The sequence below is a fragment of the Neovison vison genome, chromosome 4, assembly GCF_020171115.1.
Source record: "Neovison vison isolate M4711 chromosome 4, ASM_NN_V1, whole genome shotgun sequence".
NCBI classification, from domain to species: Eukaryota; Metazoa; Chordata; class Mammalia; order Carnivora; family Mustelidae; genus Neogale; species Neogale vison.
Genome location: NC_058094.1, coordinates 127,089,510 through 127,107,528, shown reverse-complemented (window position 1 = coordinate 127,107,528; position 18,019 = coordinate 127,089,510). Strand labels below are relative to the sequence as shown.

The window sequence follows — 18,019 nt, the reverse complement described above, 5'->3', positions numbered from 1 at the left end:
GACAGAGCAGAAGACAGACAGTCAGACGTGGTGTAATTCACATTTGTTAACGACAGGGGAAAGGGGTGCGTTTGAGGAAGAAAGAAAAGGCGTCAGCAGGATTTCGAATCTAAGGGAAAAGAAACGTGATGACATAGGAAGGCACGTCTGTCAGAGGAAATGCGGCAAACCAAGATTTCCTTGTTTTCCTGTTAAGCATTTTTAGCTTAATTTGAAAGTACTCTGCTTTGTCATCCTCCCTTGCTGGGGGACAAGAACATTCTGACACTTCCTTTGGTGAAATGCTTTCTGTCTGCTCCTGCATGGGAAGGTACAAACGCAGGCTTCTGTGAACACGCTTACCATAAAATATTTCTCGCCACTAATGATCAAACGTGGGCTGATGTCAATAAGTGGGGAACGAAAGTAAGCCAAGTGAGGAATTTTAGGTGTGTTTAGGCTGCTTTTATCAGCTAATCACTTACTGTCTCGTGCTAGTTACCAAATGGTTGTTTCAGGCATCAAATTAGATCCTGTCCTAGTTCATTAATTAGGGAACCCTGCTTGTCGACTTCGCTTATCCCTTCCCCTAAGTTTTTCTTCCCATAAATTAAGAGTTCAGTTCCTAGCGATCTTTTTGAACTGGAGTTTTGCAAACCGTGGGTGATTCCTTGCCTTAAAGGCAAAGGCAAAAATTCCTTGCTTTGAGTAAGTGAGGGTTTTGTTACTGGTATGTTTCTCTAAGTGGACAGTAGTTTTAGTTCTTCGTTGAGGGGTGCCCCACAATGGACATACACATTAGGGAGACCCCAACCATCTGGGGGAAAACAGTGTTAGCGGTAGTGACACGCGTATTTACTAGAAATGGTGCGTACCTCCATTTTTTCCATAATGTTCTCAATTACACCTGTAATCCTTTGCTTGTTCAATTACCAGCAATCCTCTTCAGCACACAAGTTAATGTTTAAATATCGTAAGCCCTAGGTTGATGTGAAATCATTTTCTTCTGCTTTTCTTTGGTCTTTCAATATGGTCATTAAAGGGTAGACACGGAGCAAAGCAAAAATGCGGCTGACGTGACCATCGTCAGGACATAGAGGGGAGTCCTGGGGTGTCTTCAGGGCTAGCCAACTTCGTCACCAGTGGAGGCTTTGGAGCTGGGCACATCTGTAGTCAGATTTCAGCTTTGCAACCGCCTCTGCAAGCTGTCCTTGCCTGTCGGCTCTCCCAAGTCCAGGTTTCACACTTGCAAGCAAAAGACGAGACAGCTCGTGTAGGATAGGACACACTTTATCAAAGCCGGTGTGCGTGCACAGTGCCAGGATGAAGACCCCAGCCGGGGGCCAAGTCCTGGGAGCGCTGGCCCTGGAATGGCCCATCTGGGACCCGAGTAGCACGGCCCAGCCGTGCGACCCCTGTGATCACCTCAGGCTCTGAGGAAGGGTGCCCATCTTGGAACTGTGGCCTGGCTGTTCCTGCCATCCACAGATACATCGTGCAGGCTGCCAATGACCACAGCTCGCTTTGCTCAGATTATGTAACGATCATGTGGCTGGACTAGAATTCATAGCATCAAAGTAGTAGAAATACGGTACACCAGGATATTCACAAGATAATGTTCGCACAGAATTCTATTCACACAGAATCACTGGTGAGCATTGATTTCTCTCGCTTCTCCCTAATTTTCCCCCCTCTGGCTTTCTACCCACCTAGCTTGACATTCTCCAGTACGTCACAGCCTCATGGTACAGATGGTCGCAACGTTGTCTGTCTTAATTCTTACCCGCCCCCCCCCCTTCTCCTGCCTTCTTGATCTGCTCACCTCCGCCCAGGTGACCTAGTACTGGATCCTGACTGGGGTTGATCATTTCCCCCTGCCTCCAAGCTCCCACAGACCCTGCCATTCTCATTAGAGCTGGAAGAAGAGGTTTGCATCCATAGTCATGGGCCCAGCCACTGTGCACTCCTGTTCTTCCTTTGGGTCCTTTCCACTCTCTCTTCTCTCTGGCAGCCTGACCTCTCACTCTCCAATATTCACCTGGTGTGTGTTAGGACCAGAGGTAGCTTTGAATGCACATAAGTAATGCAGATAGCTCTGAATGACATCTGCGTGGCATATAACACTATGACTAGAATAATTATCATTGGCAACATTTGCCTGTCCTGTAGTGCTTTGCTTGCCCTGTTATTAGTTCAAATTTGTCAACTAAAAACCGACTTAAGGAATCATCAGTCAAAGTGGTAGGACCACTGGGAGGCAGGGAAAGGGTGGAGGTGTGAGCAAAGACACAGAGGGTCGCTAACTTTCTCGGGAGAGAAAGGCACAGGAGCCAGTGTGGACTGAGGGCGCGTGTAGTCCGGGCTGTGGACCAGCCAACAGGGTTGGGACAAGAGGCATGCTCCTTGTTTTTGTGCCACAGAGATTTGGAAGAACGTTCTGTTGCCCTTGTTTTACTCGTCCACATAGTGGGTCTTTGCAGGAGGAAGTTGGAGAAGGTTGCATGCCAATCTTCCAATGCCCTGCTTTGCAATGGACCCCAGGCATGTTTGACTTTGGTGCTATTTTCTGGGGCCTGACTTACAGCTGGTAGAGGTGTGCAGTGTAACGCTGTTGGTTGAGTTGCCAAGATGGTGTTCCGTTTGAAGTCAAGCATTCCGTCTTCTGAAAAAATGCCGTAGCGGTGATCTCCTTCGCACGGCATTCTAGTTCAGATGTTACCCTCCGAGAGGCTGGTAGTCACATTTGCCTCTGTTTGAAATGTCTGCATTGACCAGCTCGTCTAAGAGTCTGCTGTTTTTTTCCCCTCTGCTAGAGTGCAACTACCAGAGCGCCGTGGGGCTTGTTCATGGCCTCATACCGCCACCCCCCAAAACACCTGTACCTTCTCACCTTGACACCACTCAAAGGTTGTTTCTTGAGTGAAGAAATGAAGGAGTGCTTTTTTTAGCAGGGACGGGGCAAAAAGAGAGGGAAAGAGAGAGACCTTGTACTCTGTGCAGAGCCCGACGTGGGGCTTGATCTCACGACCCTGAGCTGGTTCCTCTCCTGCCCAAATCCGGAATCAGACGCTTAACTGACTGAGCCACCCAGGTGCCCCTGAAAGAGCTCTTAAATGAGTAATCAGAATTCTCATCAGCCCTTTTATTAAAGGAACTTTCTACGTGTCAGATGAATAATTCTGGTTTTCAGGTTGTTACAGTCTTTATGAAGAGTATGTTACATGTCCATAGGTTGAGAGCTATAGAGAGATGGAGAGATGGATACAAAATGAGGGGCTAAAAAGCAAATGTCTATCCTTGAGTATGGTTCTTACGTTTATGTATTTAGCTAGTAATTCAGACTGCTGTAAAAATACTGTGGAAAGCAAATATTTATTCACAAAAGTCCCTAAGCGCACTCAGTTATGTATGACTTTTCAACCCTGTGGTCCACGTCTACATCACAAATCCTACCCCTTTTATATCATAACTGAAATGACCATTCTGAAAACCCCATGCACTTGGAAATGTCGTTGTGAACAATTGGACTGTCTCAAGCAGTTTTGACTTGTCCATCCGCCTGAAGACTCCCATCTAAGCCCAGATGACTCACGTTTATCCAATAACAACCTGTAACCTCCACTCCACATAGGTTTTGCAAATATAATGGCAATATAGTGGAAATACCTTTGCCTCTGCTAATACCTTCCCCTAGAAATTACACCACTGTCACAAAGAGGAGTTTGGGGTGACCTTCCTCTTCCTGTAGTCTCCTTCCAAAGGTAAACGGAATGAAGAAATGAGTAACCTACTCATTTACAACCCACTAGTTACAGTGTTCTTGCTTTGAGTTTATGGCTAAAACGAAGATGAGCTTGTGTCCTCAGTGGTCTACAGTCTGGTATGGTCAGGACAGACATCTTTTTTTTTTTTTTTTTAAAGATTTTATTTATTTATCAGAGAGAGAGAGGGAGAGAGCAAGCAAAGGCAGACAGAATGGCAGGCAGAGGCAGAGGGAGAAGCAGGCTCCCTGCTGAGCAAGGAGCCCGATGTGGGACTCGATCCCAGGACGCTGGGATCATGACCTGAGCCGAAGGCAGCTGCTTAACCAACTGAGCCACCCAGGCGTCCCAGGACAGACATCTTGATGAAAGTGGGAGTCAGGTGCCACAGTGGGACAGGTGTCTGCAGCCAGCACCATGGGCTATGTATGACCAGTGTCGGGACAGTGGGCTGTGTTCTGTGTTCTGTGTCCTGTAGTGGCCATCTCCTTCCCTGGAGGAAGCAGATATCTGTTGCCACTTCCCAAGGCAGGAGAGGAACCAGCTCGGTCTCCAGAGCAGCTTGACTTTGGGTCTGTTGATACCCTTTATACACTGGGTGGGACACAGCAAAGAACAGAGCATAGGGGAACACAGTGCCTGATGACCAGTGTCCCGAAACGCTGATGACATCTTCTGAAAGTGGTGATAAACTTCTTCTCCCCCAGCAGTAGCCAAAGAGATTAATACTGAGAAAGGTAGTTTTTATTGCCTCTCGTATGTGGTCATTGGTTTTAGAGAGCATTTCATTTAATCAGTTACTCATTCATCCCCTCCCATATTCACCTGCATGTTCAACTCTGTGTTAGTCACCGTGCTGGGCATGGGGGCTGAGAGGCAGGACCCCTACTCTCACTGAACTCCTGAAGGGAAAAAGGCTCCAATCAGGTACGAATGAATGAGTGGACCAGATGAGGCCGTGGGATGGGAAGAGCTTGGGTGTTGAGGGAGTATCAGGAATCCAGGGGATGGAGGGCAGTAAACAGGAAAGGCAGGCAGGGGCCCGATTAGGCACAGCCCTCGGCCCCTGCTCCAGGAACAGCAGGAAGCCTTCTAAGCTTCCAGCAAGACTGAATTGTTTTCAGGTCCAAGGGACTGATGATGCTCAGGGAGGCCCAGTGAGCTGCTTCAAAGAGAGATCCCACATAGGCAGAGAGGCAGGCAAAGCGAGAGGGGGAAGCAGGCTCCTCACTGAGCAGAGAGCCCAACACGGGCTTGATCCCAGGGTGCTGGGATCATGACCGGAGCCGAAGGCAGACGCTTAATGACTGAGCCACCCAACGGCCCCAATATGCATTCCTTTTGAAGAATGTTTCCAAAATTCACATCTGAGCAAAATACAGCAACCTGAGCAATTGAGAAACACATGTTTGTAGGTAGTTAGCATTGACCTTATATTTAAAACAGGACATTTCCTAAGAAGGCAGAGGCGCCCTGTGTCTGTCACTCTTCACACCGGCAGCAGGTGGTGAATAAATATTTAGGGAGTGATTTTCAGCAGCATGAACTTTCAGTGTCCCCACTTACAGATCATTCTAGAAATTAAATACAAATGCATGGATTGATCGCAAGGTTTCTGTACAAACGTTGGCTCACATTACTTCCTTGGTGTGAGAAAACAATGTGGTGAAAGTGAAAAATGATTATGAGTGTCAAAGTTCCAAGTCTTGATTATAATAATATCTAACTGTCTAGTTGCAAAAAATATTTTACGCTCTGGGACTATAAATGAGATACATAAAAAGTACTTGGTCAAAACTTACTGAATTGATACAAGATTTAGTGTGTGCATTTTATGACATTTATTTCGCTTAACATTTTCTTTCTAATTGCACTCCAAATGTTACCTGGATTGAGGGTAGTTGCTGAGATTCCCAGATAGGAGACTTCCTGGTAGGTGAGGTGTGACTATGTTGTTTATTGCTCATGAAGAGACAAGGCCCCATTTGCAAAACTTGGCCAACTTTGCAAAAAGACTATCGACAAAACTATACCTCTGATTTTTGATAGAGGATAAATATATCAAAACTTTTTCAAAGTTTCAGACTTTGGGAGTTTTCATTTTATTTTATTTATTTTTTAAGATTTTATTTATTTATTTGACAGACAGAGATCACAAGTAGACAGAGAGGCAGACAGAGAGAGAGGAAGGGAAGCAGGCTACCCTCTGAGCAGAGAGCCTGATGTGGGGCTCGATCCAAGGACCCTGGGATCATGACCTGAGCCGAAGGCAGAGGCTTGACCCACTGAGCTACCCAGGCATCCAGGGAGTTTTCATTTAAATCTTTGGAAAATAGATGAACATGTTCCCACCCAGACAGCACTATGTTGATCACTGTTAGCTCAGAGCTGAACATAGAGTGGGAACTGACTGTGAGTAATTTTATGTCCGTGTGCTCAGAGCTCTATCCCCGAGTCACCACAAACACAGAGGAATGCTCCTTTAAGGTATTTTATAAAGCAAAAAATCTGTAACTGTGAATCCGTTCTAATGGGTAGAAATTATATTGGGTGGCTGAGGACATTCTCTACGCTAGAGTCAAGGACCTAAAACCCTTTTTTCCTTTTCTGCTCTTGAGAAAAGTAAAGGCCAAATTAATATTGAAATTAATTTCTTCTGGCTTGATAACTGTTGTCTTAGAAGAGTGCTTCTCGGAGTGTTTTGCAAGGATCACTAGTTTCTAGAAGGTTCTCTTATGACCGCTGCAAACTGTGTCTGGGGTGGGACACTTAGAGGGCGCGTCCCATGGTGACTGCTCTGTGAGAGTCCTCCAATGTGGTGACTTGAGCTCTTCTTTATCCTCACCGTCGTCATAAGACTTCCTTTCACCTGTTGTCTGGGGAAGCCTGTGGCCTAGTTAACACCTTGTTTGGGAAGATGGGGGCCACCTGACACGTTTTCTCCTCGTCTCATTGACTAAATATAGATAAATCATTTTAAGTCACATTATCATAAATGTTTTGTGTTTTAAGTCACCCCATCTTTCCGATAGTCATTTGGAAAAGAAGTGAAAACTAAAAAACAATGGTTTTTAAAAAAATTATATCTAATATGTCAAATATTGAGTGAAGAAAATGCAGAAATCAGATGATAAAATTAAGCTTTCTTCATGGGATCCATGGGAAAGAATAGGGTGAGCAGAAATATAAAAAAGTTTGAGGTAATAAAGCTCAGGTAGACCCAGTTTTAAATTAGATCATGTCCTCCTTTAGAGGACACAGGAGATTTGTAAAAATCCTCAACAACATCAGTAATTTCTAGGAAATTATGGAATGATTCTTTTCAGGGTTTCTAAAGGTTAGGATTTATTTTTTCTTTTTAATTCTGACCTCTGTAATCGGCAAAGACCGTTCAGCCTCTAAAGTTGTCTAGAAAGACACGAATCTGGCTTTGTTTAGACTGTTTTACAGACGCATTGTCAAATTGTAGTTTTCAGAGGAAGACATGGTTTTCTTTGAATTGACTCTTTTCTTTGAATTGACTCTTCTGTGTGTGATCGGCCCCAAGGACATTCACGTCTTAACCCCAGAAATGAACAGGCCTTTTACCTTACAAGGCAGAAGGAATTATGTAGCTGCGATTATGTGAAGGAGTTTGAGATGAGATTATCTGGGATTATTCAGGTGGCTCTGATGTAATTAAAAGCATCCTTATAAGAGGAACGTGGGGGACCAGAGTCAGAGCCAGGGAAGAAGATCAGCCGATATGGAACCATCAGCAGAGGACGGGTCGGCCTCTAGAAGCTGCCAGAGACTCCACAAAAATGCAGTACTGGTTTCACGAGCCAGCGAGAGAGGAAGTGTGTGTCGTTTTCAGCCGCTCTGTTGCAGCAGTAAATGGACACTGTAGTATGCTGAAAAGAGACTCGGTCGCTCAGGACTCCGTATCGAGGGCCTGCTGTGCACCGGGCAGTGTTCCAGGCATCAGCGGGTCCACCCCGTTGGGACCTCAGGGTCTAGAGGGAGACAGACTGTGACCTCAGAGAGCGCGGGTGTGGCCAGGGAACAGAAGGGTCCAACAGGAGAATGTGATGGGACCCGCCGTGCAGGGGGGCTCATTTGGATGGGGCGGGGTCTCAGAAGGCCAAGACCCAGCTGATAGAAAGGATGTGACCATGCTCAGCTCGGGAAGGATGTGGGCGGTACCTGTGGCCCGGGGGGACTCTCCTGCTTCCCCCGCAACCAACACCCCACCCCCAGCCGCCCGGGACCCTGAGATGGAGCTTCCTCGGGCCACTTACTGTCAGAGAGCAGGGGTGGTGGCTGATCCCCGACTCCGCACCTGTGGAAATGCCCCAGTCCTTCTTTCTGTCGTCACTGACATCTCCACGCGGTGCTGGAACGTTGCCCATCCTTGGCTTCTTCCTTCCAAACCCTCTGTCCTCCTCTGTGCTCTCCTGAGAGTGTCCTTGCTGATGCTGCGACACTGCCGAGAGCGACGTGTGTCATCGAGTCCTAAAGAGGCTCTGTGACCGGGAGGAGCAGGCAGCTTGCCACGGCACGGGCTCTGCGGGTGGGGACCCTGCCTGCCACCGCAGGAGCCTGCCACCACCTGCCTTTCCCACGTGGTGGAGAGAGCCTTCCTGTGGCCAGCTGCCTACACTCTGGGAGGCTCAGCCGGTGCTTATCGTGTCCCCTGGAAGCTAAGACTGGACATGGATTTCGGAGAAGGTTTGTTCCTGGCACCTGCTTTTTACCTGCAGGAAAGCAGCCACAAGAGGGGGATGGGACGTTCCCAAAATGTATCAAAATTTGTCCCTGCCTTTCCCGATGTCTGCTGAGGTCAGCCTGAGTGTACCTGAGGACGGGACCCACAGCAGGAAACCCAGCCTGGCTCTCCTTCCCTCTGACACCCTTTGAGAAGTAAAAATGGACCCATCCTGCCTGCCCAGGAACATCTGGAAATCGCTCACAGACACAACTGAGGGCACGTTCTGCCTCTGAAATGTTTTCTCTAGTGGCCCCGAGCCTTAATCAGGTCCTGACTTTTTGAGCCCCCAAACGTTGCGCCCTCCGGCATTAGAAGGGCCCCTTCCACGCCTGCCCCACCATGTGGGCTCAGGAAACTCCGCAAAGGTGTCTGGAAGCTTCCTCAGACTGTGTCCCATTGCACATATATGTGCAGTGGGGTCTTTGGGCTTTTACTTTTTTAATGAGTAGAATAATGTAGTTGTACTTAGTCATGCCCATTCACCAAAAGGAAAGGGGTGGGGTGTTAAATCATTGTGGGTTTTTGTTTTTTTTTTTTTTTTTTTTTTTGATGAATGGCTTGTACACCGAAAAATAAATTGGACAAACTGGCATAGAGCTCAGTGAACATGAAATCAGCTATTAGAAGAAAGCTTGTGAACAAATTCTGGGGCAGATATGCATCTTTTGATTAATGCCCTATCAGTCATCCACGCAGCTACCTTAGCGGAGTCTTGCCGTAATCATTCACCGTTGTTTTCGGAAACGGGCAGAAACTATCGCACTGCAGAAACGGAATATTATTACTGATTTCTCCCTAACTTGCCATGAACAATGACTGTTTTCAGCACACTCCTGCTCGCCTTTATTATGGAGTGACAATGCGGAATGAAAGGAGAGTTCCTCCAAGCTGGGGGAAATTCTCCGAGGGTAATCTTAATGATATTCAGTGTTAAATGGGCAAGCTATTGTAACACCAGGTTCTCTGTAGGAATAATAGTAATGTAATCCCATTGAAGGAGCCTTTCATGGATTGTCGTCAAATAGGCAAAATGTGGAGTCACATTAATGAACAGAGTATATCTTCAGAATTATTACTTAAAGTTGTTGAAATGGTGTGAATTTTGGTATTGTAATTATTATATTCTCAGTTAATGCGCTTACCAACAGCAGTAATTAACCCACCAGATTGGAAATTTGCATGAATTCTACCTTTGACATTACGAGAAACTCTGATTCTTTCTGGGTATTACACAGCAGGACGGAGGAAATGCATATTTTTATTCCCCCCCCCCCACTGATTATTTTTAAGAAGGAAACGTTCGTGAATGCAATTATAGTTTTTCATGCATTTTTAAGCCATGGGCAGATTTCCTCGAGAACACTTCATTCTTTTAAGAGGATTTGATTCTTAAACCGCGCCGGCACAAAGAACGATTTGGCACCGCGTACCCATCGAACAATCTGTAGGTAATAGTGCGGCTTCTTCGCAACTCGCCGTAGGCTGGACGGGGCTGAGGCATAATGGAGTGGTGACAGGCATTAGCATGTATAATGGGCTTGCGTAGACATTTAATGCCATTTAGCTGGGAGAGGGAGCCGAGCTCTCCCATTGGAATATTCCTCCACCGGAGCCCATTGATCACCGATCTGAGCCAGGAGAGGTTAATCCATCAGCTTCCGTAACCAGACGGCACTGATGGAAATTCTTTAGGTGGCATTCTGGATGAACCGAGCTTTCCATCTTTACAAACAAATGAGTGATATGACAAGCATGGTGTTCAAAACACATTTAACCAATTGATTTTCCTTCCTCTTGTAATAAGATCTGGAGACATATGAAAGCACGCAGCGTGAGCCGAGATTAAAGGGATTGCTCCATGCATGGGGACATACGGCGCTGAGAGCCAATAAAAGCACTATAAAGCATGTAGTCGCCCATTCTCTTTTTTTATATAAAGTTTGTTATTGCAATAAATAGCTGTTATTGAGCCTTTTGTTCCTGTTTGCCGAGCCTCGTTTCAGGTCTGTGTGTCTGGGTGCGGGCACACGCGTGTCTGCTTCCGCAGGCATGTTTCTCTCGGAAGTAGGCATGATGTCCATCAGTAACCGTTTTTGCCTTCTGGCCTGCACAGGCAGACCTGATGTCACTTGGGAGGGCAGCACCGGGTGCAAAGACGCAGACGTGGCGTGCTGGCGGGGATGTGTGCGTTCCGTGTGAATGAGCGCCGTCTGCTCTTTTTCTCCACCTACAGCCCTGCCCTGAGCTTCACCTACCCTTCTGCTCCCGTGTCTCTCCATATGCATCAGCAAATCCTAAGCCGGCAGCAGAGCTTAGGCTCAGCCTTTGGACACAGCCCTCCTCTCATCCACCCTGCTCCGACGTTTCCAACGCAGAGGCCCATCCCTGGGATCCCCACAGTCCTGAACCCCGTCCAGGTCAGCTCAGGCCCATCGGAGTCCTCACAGGTGAGAGACACAGCCCGAGGAGCTGATCTGTCTTGCAGCCGCAGAGGAGGGCCCTGCCTATCCCAGGACAGGTGGCTGCTCCCGAGTTCTCGTGGTCTTCTAAATCCAGGGCCGTAGGCTTCAGGTTTTGATGAGTGCGGCACGTGTGTTCAGGCTTCCTGCCCCAGAGTCGTTTCTTCCCCGGTGGGACAGCGGGCTGCTGGTTGAGGGTCTGTAACCCTGCTCAGGTCAATACGCCGCATGAGGGGCGTATTGGGTGACTCCCTGCAGGCACTTCGGATCCTGTGATAACTCCACGGGAAGAACCAAACCCGCCATGCCCTCTGCTCTTACCTCCTCGATAACCTCGCTCAAAGAGTCTGAATCCTCTAAGAACATCGCCAGCTGTTTCTTTTGGTTTCCTGCCCACCTCTCTACTCTGTTCTTCAAAGCACATGATTGGAGCTCATGAAAACCCAAGCGCCCTGCTCCAGTCTTCTAGCATTTAAAAGCTAGGGAATTAATTTGTTTATGTACTTTTAAGGTTTTATGTATTTATTTGACACACAGAGAGTGAGAGAGAGAGAAAGCACAAGCAAGGGGAATGGCAGACAGAGGGAGAGGGAGAAGCAGGCTCCCTGCTGGGCAAGAAGCCCAACATGGGGCTCTATCCCAGGATCCTGGGATCATGACCTGAGCTGAAAGCAAATGCTTTACCAAAGGAGTCCCCCAGGGCCCCCTGAAAGCCACAGGGAGTTTCTCCTCCTGAGGGGAAACCATCATAGATGTTTTCTGGCCTCAGACATGTTTCCTGGGCTCTGCTCTTGTGGGATTGGAGACTTACCAAGCCCTTGTTCCAATGCCGCATCGGCTGGCTTGTCTACAGCATGTTTTAGCTCTGGTCCCGCTCCTTGATCGAAACCCAATTACTGTCTCTGTCCCTGCAAATGTGACCCGCAGAACAAGCCGACCAGCGAGTCTGCGGTGAGTAGCACAGGGGACCTGATGCACAACAAGCGGTCCAAGATCAAGCCCGACGAAGACCTCCCCAGCCCGGGGCCTCGGGGCCAGCAGGTGAGCACTGGGGGGCTCTGCTGCAGGCCTGTGGGTCCGTCCAGGCCAAGGTCTCTCACAGCATGTCCATATCCTCTGTGTGCTGGGCCTTGGCCTTGGCCTTGACCCATGCGTTAGACCGGAGGCCGGGTGATGCAGTCTGACTCCACCGGATTCTCTAACTCAAATTCTCAGGTCGGATAAACTGTAGCTTGTGGTTTAAGCAGTGGGATTAATTTGTTACCAATCACTGACGGGACCAAGCTTCAGTCCAAGCCCTGGTCTCGGGCCCCGGAATACCAGCTCCTAGCCATAAGCCCGAGCTAGGCGCGGTTGATGATATTCCTTACCCCGGCCGTGTTCTTTTTTGTTCCTATTTTGCTTTTACCCACTTGCCCGGAGGGCTTGGAGAACAGAGGAGGGATCAAGGCACAACGTACCCAATTTAAGGCCAATTTGATTCTGGTCCTTGACACAGGACAAATGTAGAAAGTCCAATCTGGGCTCTGCTTTTAGGCATTTAGACCCTCTGAGCTTCTATTTTAAAATGTGTTTATTATGCCTAGAATACCATGTCCTAAGGTCCCCGAGCCTGACACAGGAAGGAGGTCAGTGAATATTAATCCCTGGAAGTAGGGGTTGGACTGGAGTCTGGATGTCCACTCTGGACCTTTCTACATCCGGGCTGCTCTAGCCCCAAACTCAGACGACCTCCACCCACATTTTCCTTTCGAGGGAGGAGGGCTTTGAGGATGGAGTGAATGGATGTCGTAGGTTCTGAAATCCATCCTTCTCCTTGAATTTTGCCAGCCACAACCTTGCTGGTTACATGTAAATGCTCATGAGCAGTTTTTGTCATGCTGCCCCACGTGAGATCCCAAATTCTGGAAATTGTTTGCATTTTCTTTCTTTCTTTCTTTTTTTTTTTTTTTAAGATTTTATTTATTTATTTTACAGACAGAGATCACAAGTAGGCAGAGAGGCAGGCAGAGAGAGGAGGAAGCAGGCCCCCTGCTGAGCAGAGAGCCTGATGTGGGGCTCAATCCCAGGACCCTGGGATCATGACCTGAGCTGAAGGCAGAGGCTTTAACCCACTGAGCCACCCAGGTGCCCCAATTGTTTGCATGGTCTTTGCCGTGAAGCTGCCTCGGAGAGTAGAAGAGACTCAGCTGCTAAGCTCAGATGCTGTGGATCTGGGGCAACAACCCGAATCCTCAGAGATCAGAGCTTGAAACAGGAAGACAGGATCCCTCTGAAACCCAGAAAGTGCCTGTCACAGCTCCAGTGGCAGGGAAAGCAGAATTAGAATTACTAGTAAACCATTGCCCTGATTCCAAAATAGGAGAATCAACAAACTAATACACTAAAAAGAATCTAACCGAAAGAGAAAAAAGGCCAGTCTTTTGGGTAAAGACGGCGTGACCTAATTTAATTGCCTCCCTTACAGGATGACGTTTCCATTTCTTTTTCTTCTAGCATTTGGGGGCAACTTTTGGGCCTCACCTTCTTATCATCATTACAGTTGGGACTGTTGTGTTTTGTTTTGTTTTAAAGCTCTTATTTGACAGACAGAGATCACGAGTAGGCAGAGAGGCAGAGGAGGAAGCAGGCTCCCTGCTGAGCAGAGAGCCCGATGTGGGGCTCGATCCCAGGACCCTGGGATCATGACCTGAGCCAAAGGCCGAGGCTTTAACCCCCTGAACCACCCGGGCACCCCAGGACTGTTGTTTTTAATCCTGCATTAACAACCTCGAAAAACATGCACACAAATGATTCCATATGTTTGACTTCTGTTCACAAAATGCAGCTGATAAACCTGGGCTCTATTTTATTTTTCCTGAAAAATTGCCTCCAGGAAGAAAACCTGTGCAATCAGGGTTTCCTTTCTTTTCTTTTCTTTCTCTTTTTTTTCCTTTCTCTTATCTGCCCTTCCATTGTGTCTGATCTTTTTTTCCCTCTCTCCTCCCCACCCCACCCCGCCTTGCTTCCCTGCCCCCAATGCACCCCCAGGAACAGCCAGAAGGAACAACCCTGGTGAAGGAGGAAGGGGACAAAGATGAAAGCAAACAGGAGCCTGAAGTCATCTATGAGACCAACTGCCACTGGGAGGGCTGCACGCGGGAGTTTGACACCCAGGAGCAGCTGGTACATGTAAGTGGGGGGACGCCGGAAGTGGGCTTTACAACTATGTGACCTTTCCTGCGGGGTCAGCTGCCCTGACCCTGCGCTGAGTCAGGTTTCTTAGCTAGCAGCATTGCAAACCGGAGAGGGCTTTATGACTTTCTGAGAATAAAGAAAACTCTGAGCCACGGTGCTTGACCTGTTCAGTCAGCTAAAGCTTAGTGTAAAATTCAATAAAGTCTTCAATAGAAAGCGTAATGACTCTGATCCTGTAAGCCAGAAAACACTATTTTGAGTTAGCGTCTTTGATGGTTATTGAGTAATAGTAAGCTGGACATGAATTATTATTAACCTTTTAACCAAGTTTGATTCTCCTCTCCTAGACCCAGCCACAGCAGAAAAAAGTGTAGAGGTGGGGGATTCCTTTTCTCGGTTCTGCCGGCTCCTTCCAAGCCCTCAAGGTCCAAGGAACCTCCCACTATTTTTTGCAGCAATTAGTAGGTAGATGCTTGGGGAAGCCATTAGCACAATGTCTTGACTGAAGGCCAACACTTGTGGGGCGAGTAGTTCCGTGGAAAAAGTGATGTGTGTTTTAAAATGTGCTCAGTGGCGTGTCTGCAGCATGGTCCGGCCCAGATCCACACCTCATCTCACTGTACTAGGTCCAGAAGTGTTGCCCCCATGGGTTTTATTTCCAATGACGCAGTGCGCTCCGCGCGCTCATGTGCATGTACCTTATGAGGCATATTTCCTTTGCCAGTGCTCCCTTTGATTTGGCACTCTCTTTCATGCCAGAAGAGTCTCCCTAGCCAAGGGGACTGGGAGTAACTGAGATGGAAGGGGCTCTCGATCATCGAGGCGGGACAGGCAGAGGCTCACGCACTCCTGTGAACAAACACAGGGTCTCATCGAGGCATTACAGATGTTCTGCTACGTGTGGCTGGTTCTTCTGCTTTTACTGTGATGGAACATCTGAGAGAGCAGCCTTGCTTGGGATGCCCTGCCGCCCACCCCCCCCCCACACACACACTGCACACACTTGCCCCATTCACTCTTCTTTTCTAGTAACTTCTAATTTTAGAGGATCCATATTTCTTGATAACCCTTCTCCACTGAAACACAAAAATTCTGCAGTTCTGGACATATCCCCATCTTTCATCGACCACAGTGTCGTCTGCAACTTGGCTCCTCCTCTGGGAGATGTCCACACATCACCGTCACGGCAATAACGTGGTTTTGCCAGCGTTCGCAATCTGTTAGGTACAGAAAGTTGCAAGATGTTAACATGACATCAGCAGGGTCTCCCCGCTTCCCCATTTCTTTTTTTAATCATGTCTCCTTGTAATTGTGTAGGAAGGATTATAGATTTCTCAGCACAGCAAGAAACCTAGAAAAGTCAAATGTTTTTAATTAAGGTATATTTCCAGATTTTTCCGTGAACCTAATTCTATTCTTTCTCTTTCATTTGATGCGAGAGTTATTTTTAAGCCAAGCCTTACTTAATGGCCCTTTCTTCTTGCTGACTTTTAATGGAAACCACAGACACGGTCCTACCAAAGACAGAAAGAAAAAGTTCAGAATTTTTCTTTTAGGGTAGACAGGTATTCCCGAAGAGTGAACTGTGCCGGGAGTACCCTTAGTGATAGGAGGAGGGAACAGCCACCTTCGTGAGGGGAATCGTTTGCATGGGATCTGCCATTGTGAGCCAGACGTTACCATAGCTGCTTGCTTTTGAAAACGTTCTCCTGAGAGGTGACACCGTCTTGTGGTGCCTTTTCTGAGGATAAGTCATTGTAGTTTCCAGGGAGGGCTGTAATTATAGTTCCCCGGGTGAGGGAGCTTATTCGGAATCTGTATTTCAAAGGAATCGTGTTCCTCATTAGAGACCAGGTTTGAGGAAGCATTTTTAACCTTCCTGCTGCCTACTTAACGCGGAAGCTTTTAAGAGAGTGATTTTGGAAGGTGTATTGAATCTCAGTGGCGAGAAGCCTCTGTTTTAGTAGAGAGATCTGAGCAGTTTTGAGGTAAATCTGCTTCAACTATCAACCTAAATGAACACCGTGGTGTGTGTCTTACCATAAAATATTGGAATGAATCCACATACGGTGGAAATTTTTGATTCCAAACCAGCTAGAGGGAATTCATGTCAGGATTAGGAGAAAATCCAAGGTATTCCCTTCGTGATATTAATTTTAGTCTGGGATAAATTATGTACATGAAGTGGCTTGAAGTTATACCTTGCAACAACCTCCATAAAAACACTCGTTCTTATCACTTATTTTCCACCTTTTTGCTCGTTACCTGGAATGTGGAGATTCCAAATTTGTTCATTTAAGTAGATTTTACTTGGTGTGACATTTAAGTCTCTTCCTCCTCGTGGGCGTAGCTCGTGGCTTCGGCAGTGGCCAGGGAGAGCACGGACACTTTACTCTTTGTTGATCGAAGGACTAGCTCCACATCCACCTAATTAATTTTCCATCCGCGGGTAAAAAAAGTACCAGTGGCAAACCCCACTTTTTTTTTTTAGGACAGAGGGAAGTCTTAACTGTTTCCCTTCCCATGGTTGTCCTCGGAGAGACGACATTTAGTGAATTAGTTGGATTTTCATGCTACATGCGACCAAGAGGCAAGGTGTTAAACCATTCTGAAGCTCTGCCTTATTTATAGCCATGACCCATTCTTTTTCCCCCTCTTACAGTTAATAGAAAGATTCATGATTCTTCATGGTTGTCTATCTAGTGTCTGACAGGCCCGACCGCCTGCTAAAGCAAGTCACTATCTATAATTGATATCCTTCCGTGGAATAGGGTGCTGGCTGCGATTGAAGGGCTTTGCTGAAAGCTCTTAAATCCTGACAAGTTCTCCCCTTGTTCTGGTTCAGTCGCTGAGCCGCACGGTTGGAATTCCAGAGTCATTTGAACTTGGTGCAAAAGGGGGACATATGTTTCACATTAGCAAATCACACAGTTGAAGAGGAGAATTAGGGACTCGGCGGGCTCTGCCCGCCAGGTAGTCTCATTTCCAGCGTAATGCGCCCCATGTTCTCTTGAAAAGATTACCTTGTCCCATTACTGTCCCAACAGATGGGCTAAACATTGCCTTTCCCTTCTCTTCTCCTTTATTTCAAGCGCCTGTCCTCTGCCAGGCGTGTGTTTGTTCTAGGTTTGCTGTGGGGTCTTTATCACGGGGACGTTTAATTAATTTCTCTTCCCAGCAAGATAATTATAATTGGGCTTAGTTACTCTCAAGCTAGTATTAAATTTGTCACAAATTGACTTCTAGGCCTGGAAGCTAAGACGATAGATCTCTATACTTTTGTTAACGAGGTTTTGGTTACACTTGGTCCCTTTCTTGGTGTCGGTTAAAATAGAATGGAACAAGAGAGTAAGAAGGGGATCCCGTATGAAAATAAATTCAAAGTACCTTTGATTAAGACTGAACTGATTATTGATTTGTCAAGATGCAAACGCTTTCGCTTCCCTTGGCATCTGAAAGCATGTAGTCTAAGACCTCCAAATGAGGTGGAAAGTCCACATTTCTCCTTCAGGTCCAAATTATTATTATTTTTTTTTATTTTTATTTTTTTGCTGTCATGCACGGTACATTTTTTGCTGTCTTTGCTGTTGTGCACGGTATGTTACAAAAGACACGAATCTTACATTTCAGTTTATTTCTGAAAGTGGCAGAATATTGGTTCTCAATGTGTTTGTGGTCTTGTGGCTTTTTGGGGCGGGGCCATACAAAAAACTCAGCTTCCATCTTCTGGGCTGACCTCATGCGTGCGGAGAGAGGCTTCCAAACCTTCCTGAGACCCATTTCCCGCTTGCATTCCTTCTGTCCCAGAACTCAGTCCCAGCTTCGGCTCTGGGAGGGTTGGATGCCTCTGAAACAATGCACAGCGGTGCCCAAGTCCGTCCTAGGTTCTCCGA

General features: G+C 47.1%; 1 protein-coding gene across 2 annotated transcripts in view; it reads left to right on the top strand.

The window, feature by feature from the left end:
* Nucleotides 1-18,019, top strand: part of GLI3 (GLI family zinc finger 3) — a 263,470-nt gene that overhangs the window by 186,695 nt on the left and 58,756 nt on the right. For both annotated transcript variants that reach the window (XM_044245664.1, XM_044245663.1), the window contains exons 8-10: nt 10,724-10,937; nt 11,877-11,990; nt 13,980-14,120. In XM_044245664.1, the coding sequence (XP_044101599.1) occupies nt 10,724-10,937; nt 11,877-11,990; nt 13,980-14,120 (469 nt within the window). The remainder of the gene's footprint in view (nt 1-10,723; nt 10,938-11,876; nt 11,991-13,979; nt 14,121-18,019) is intronic.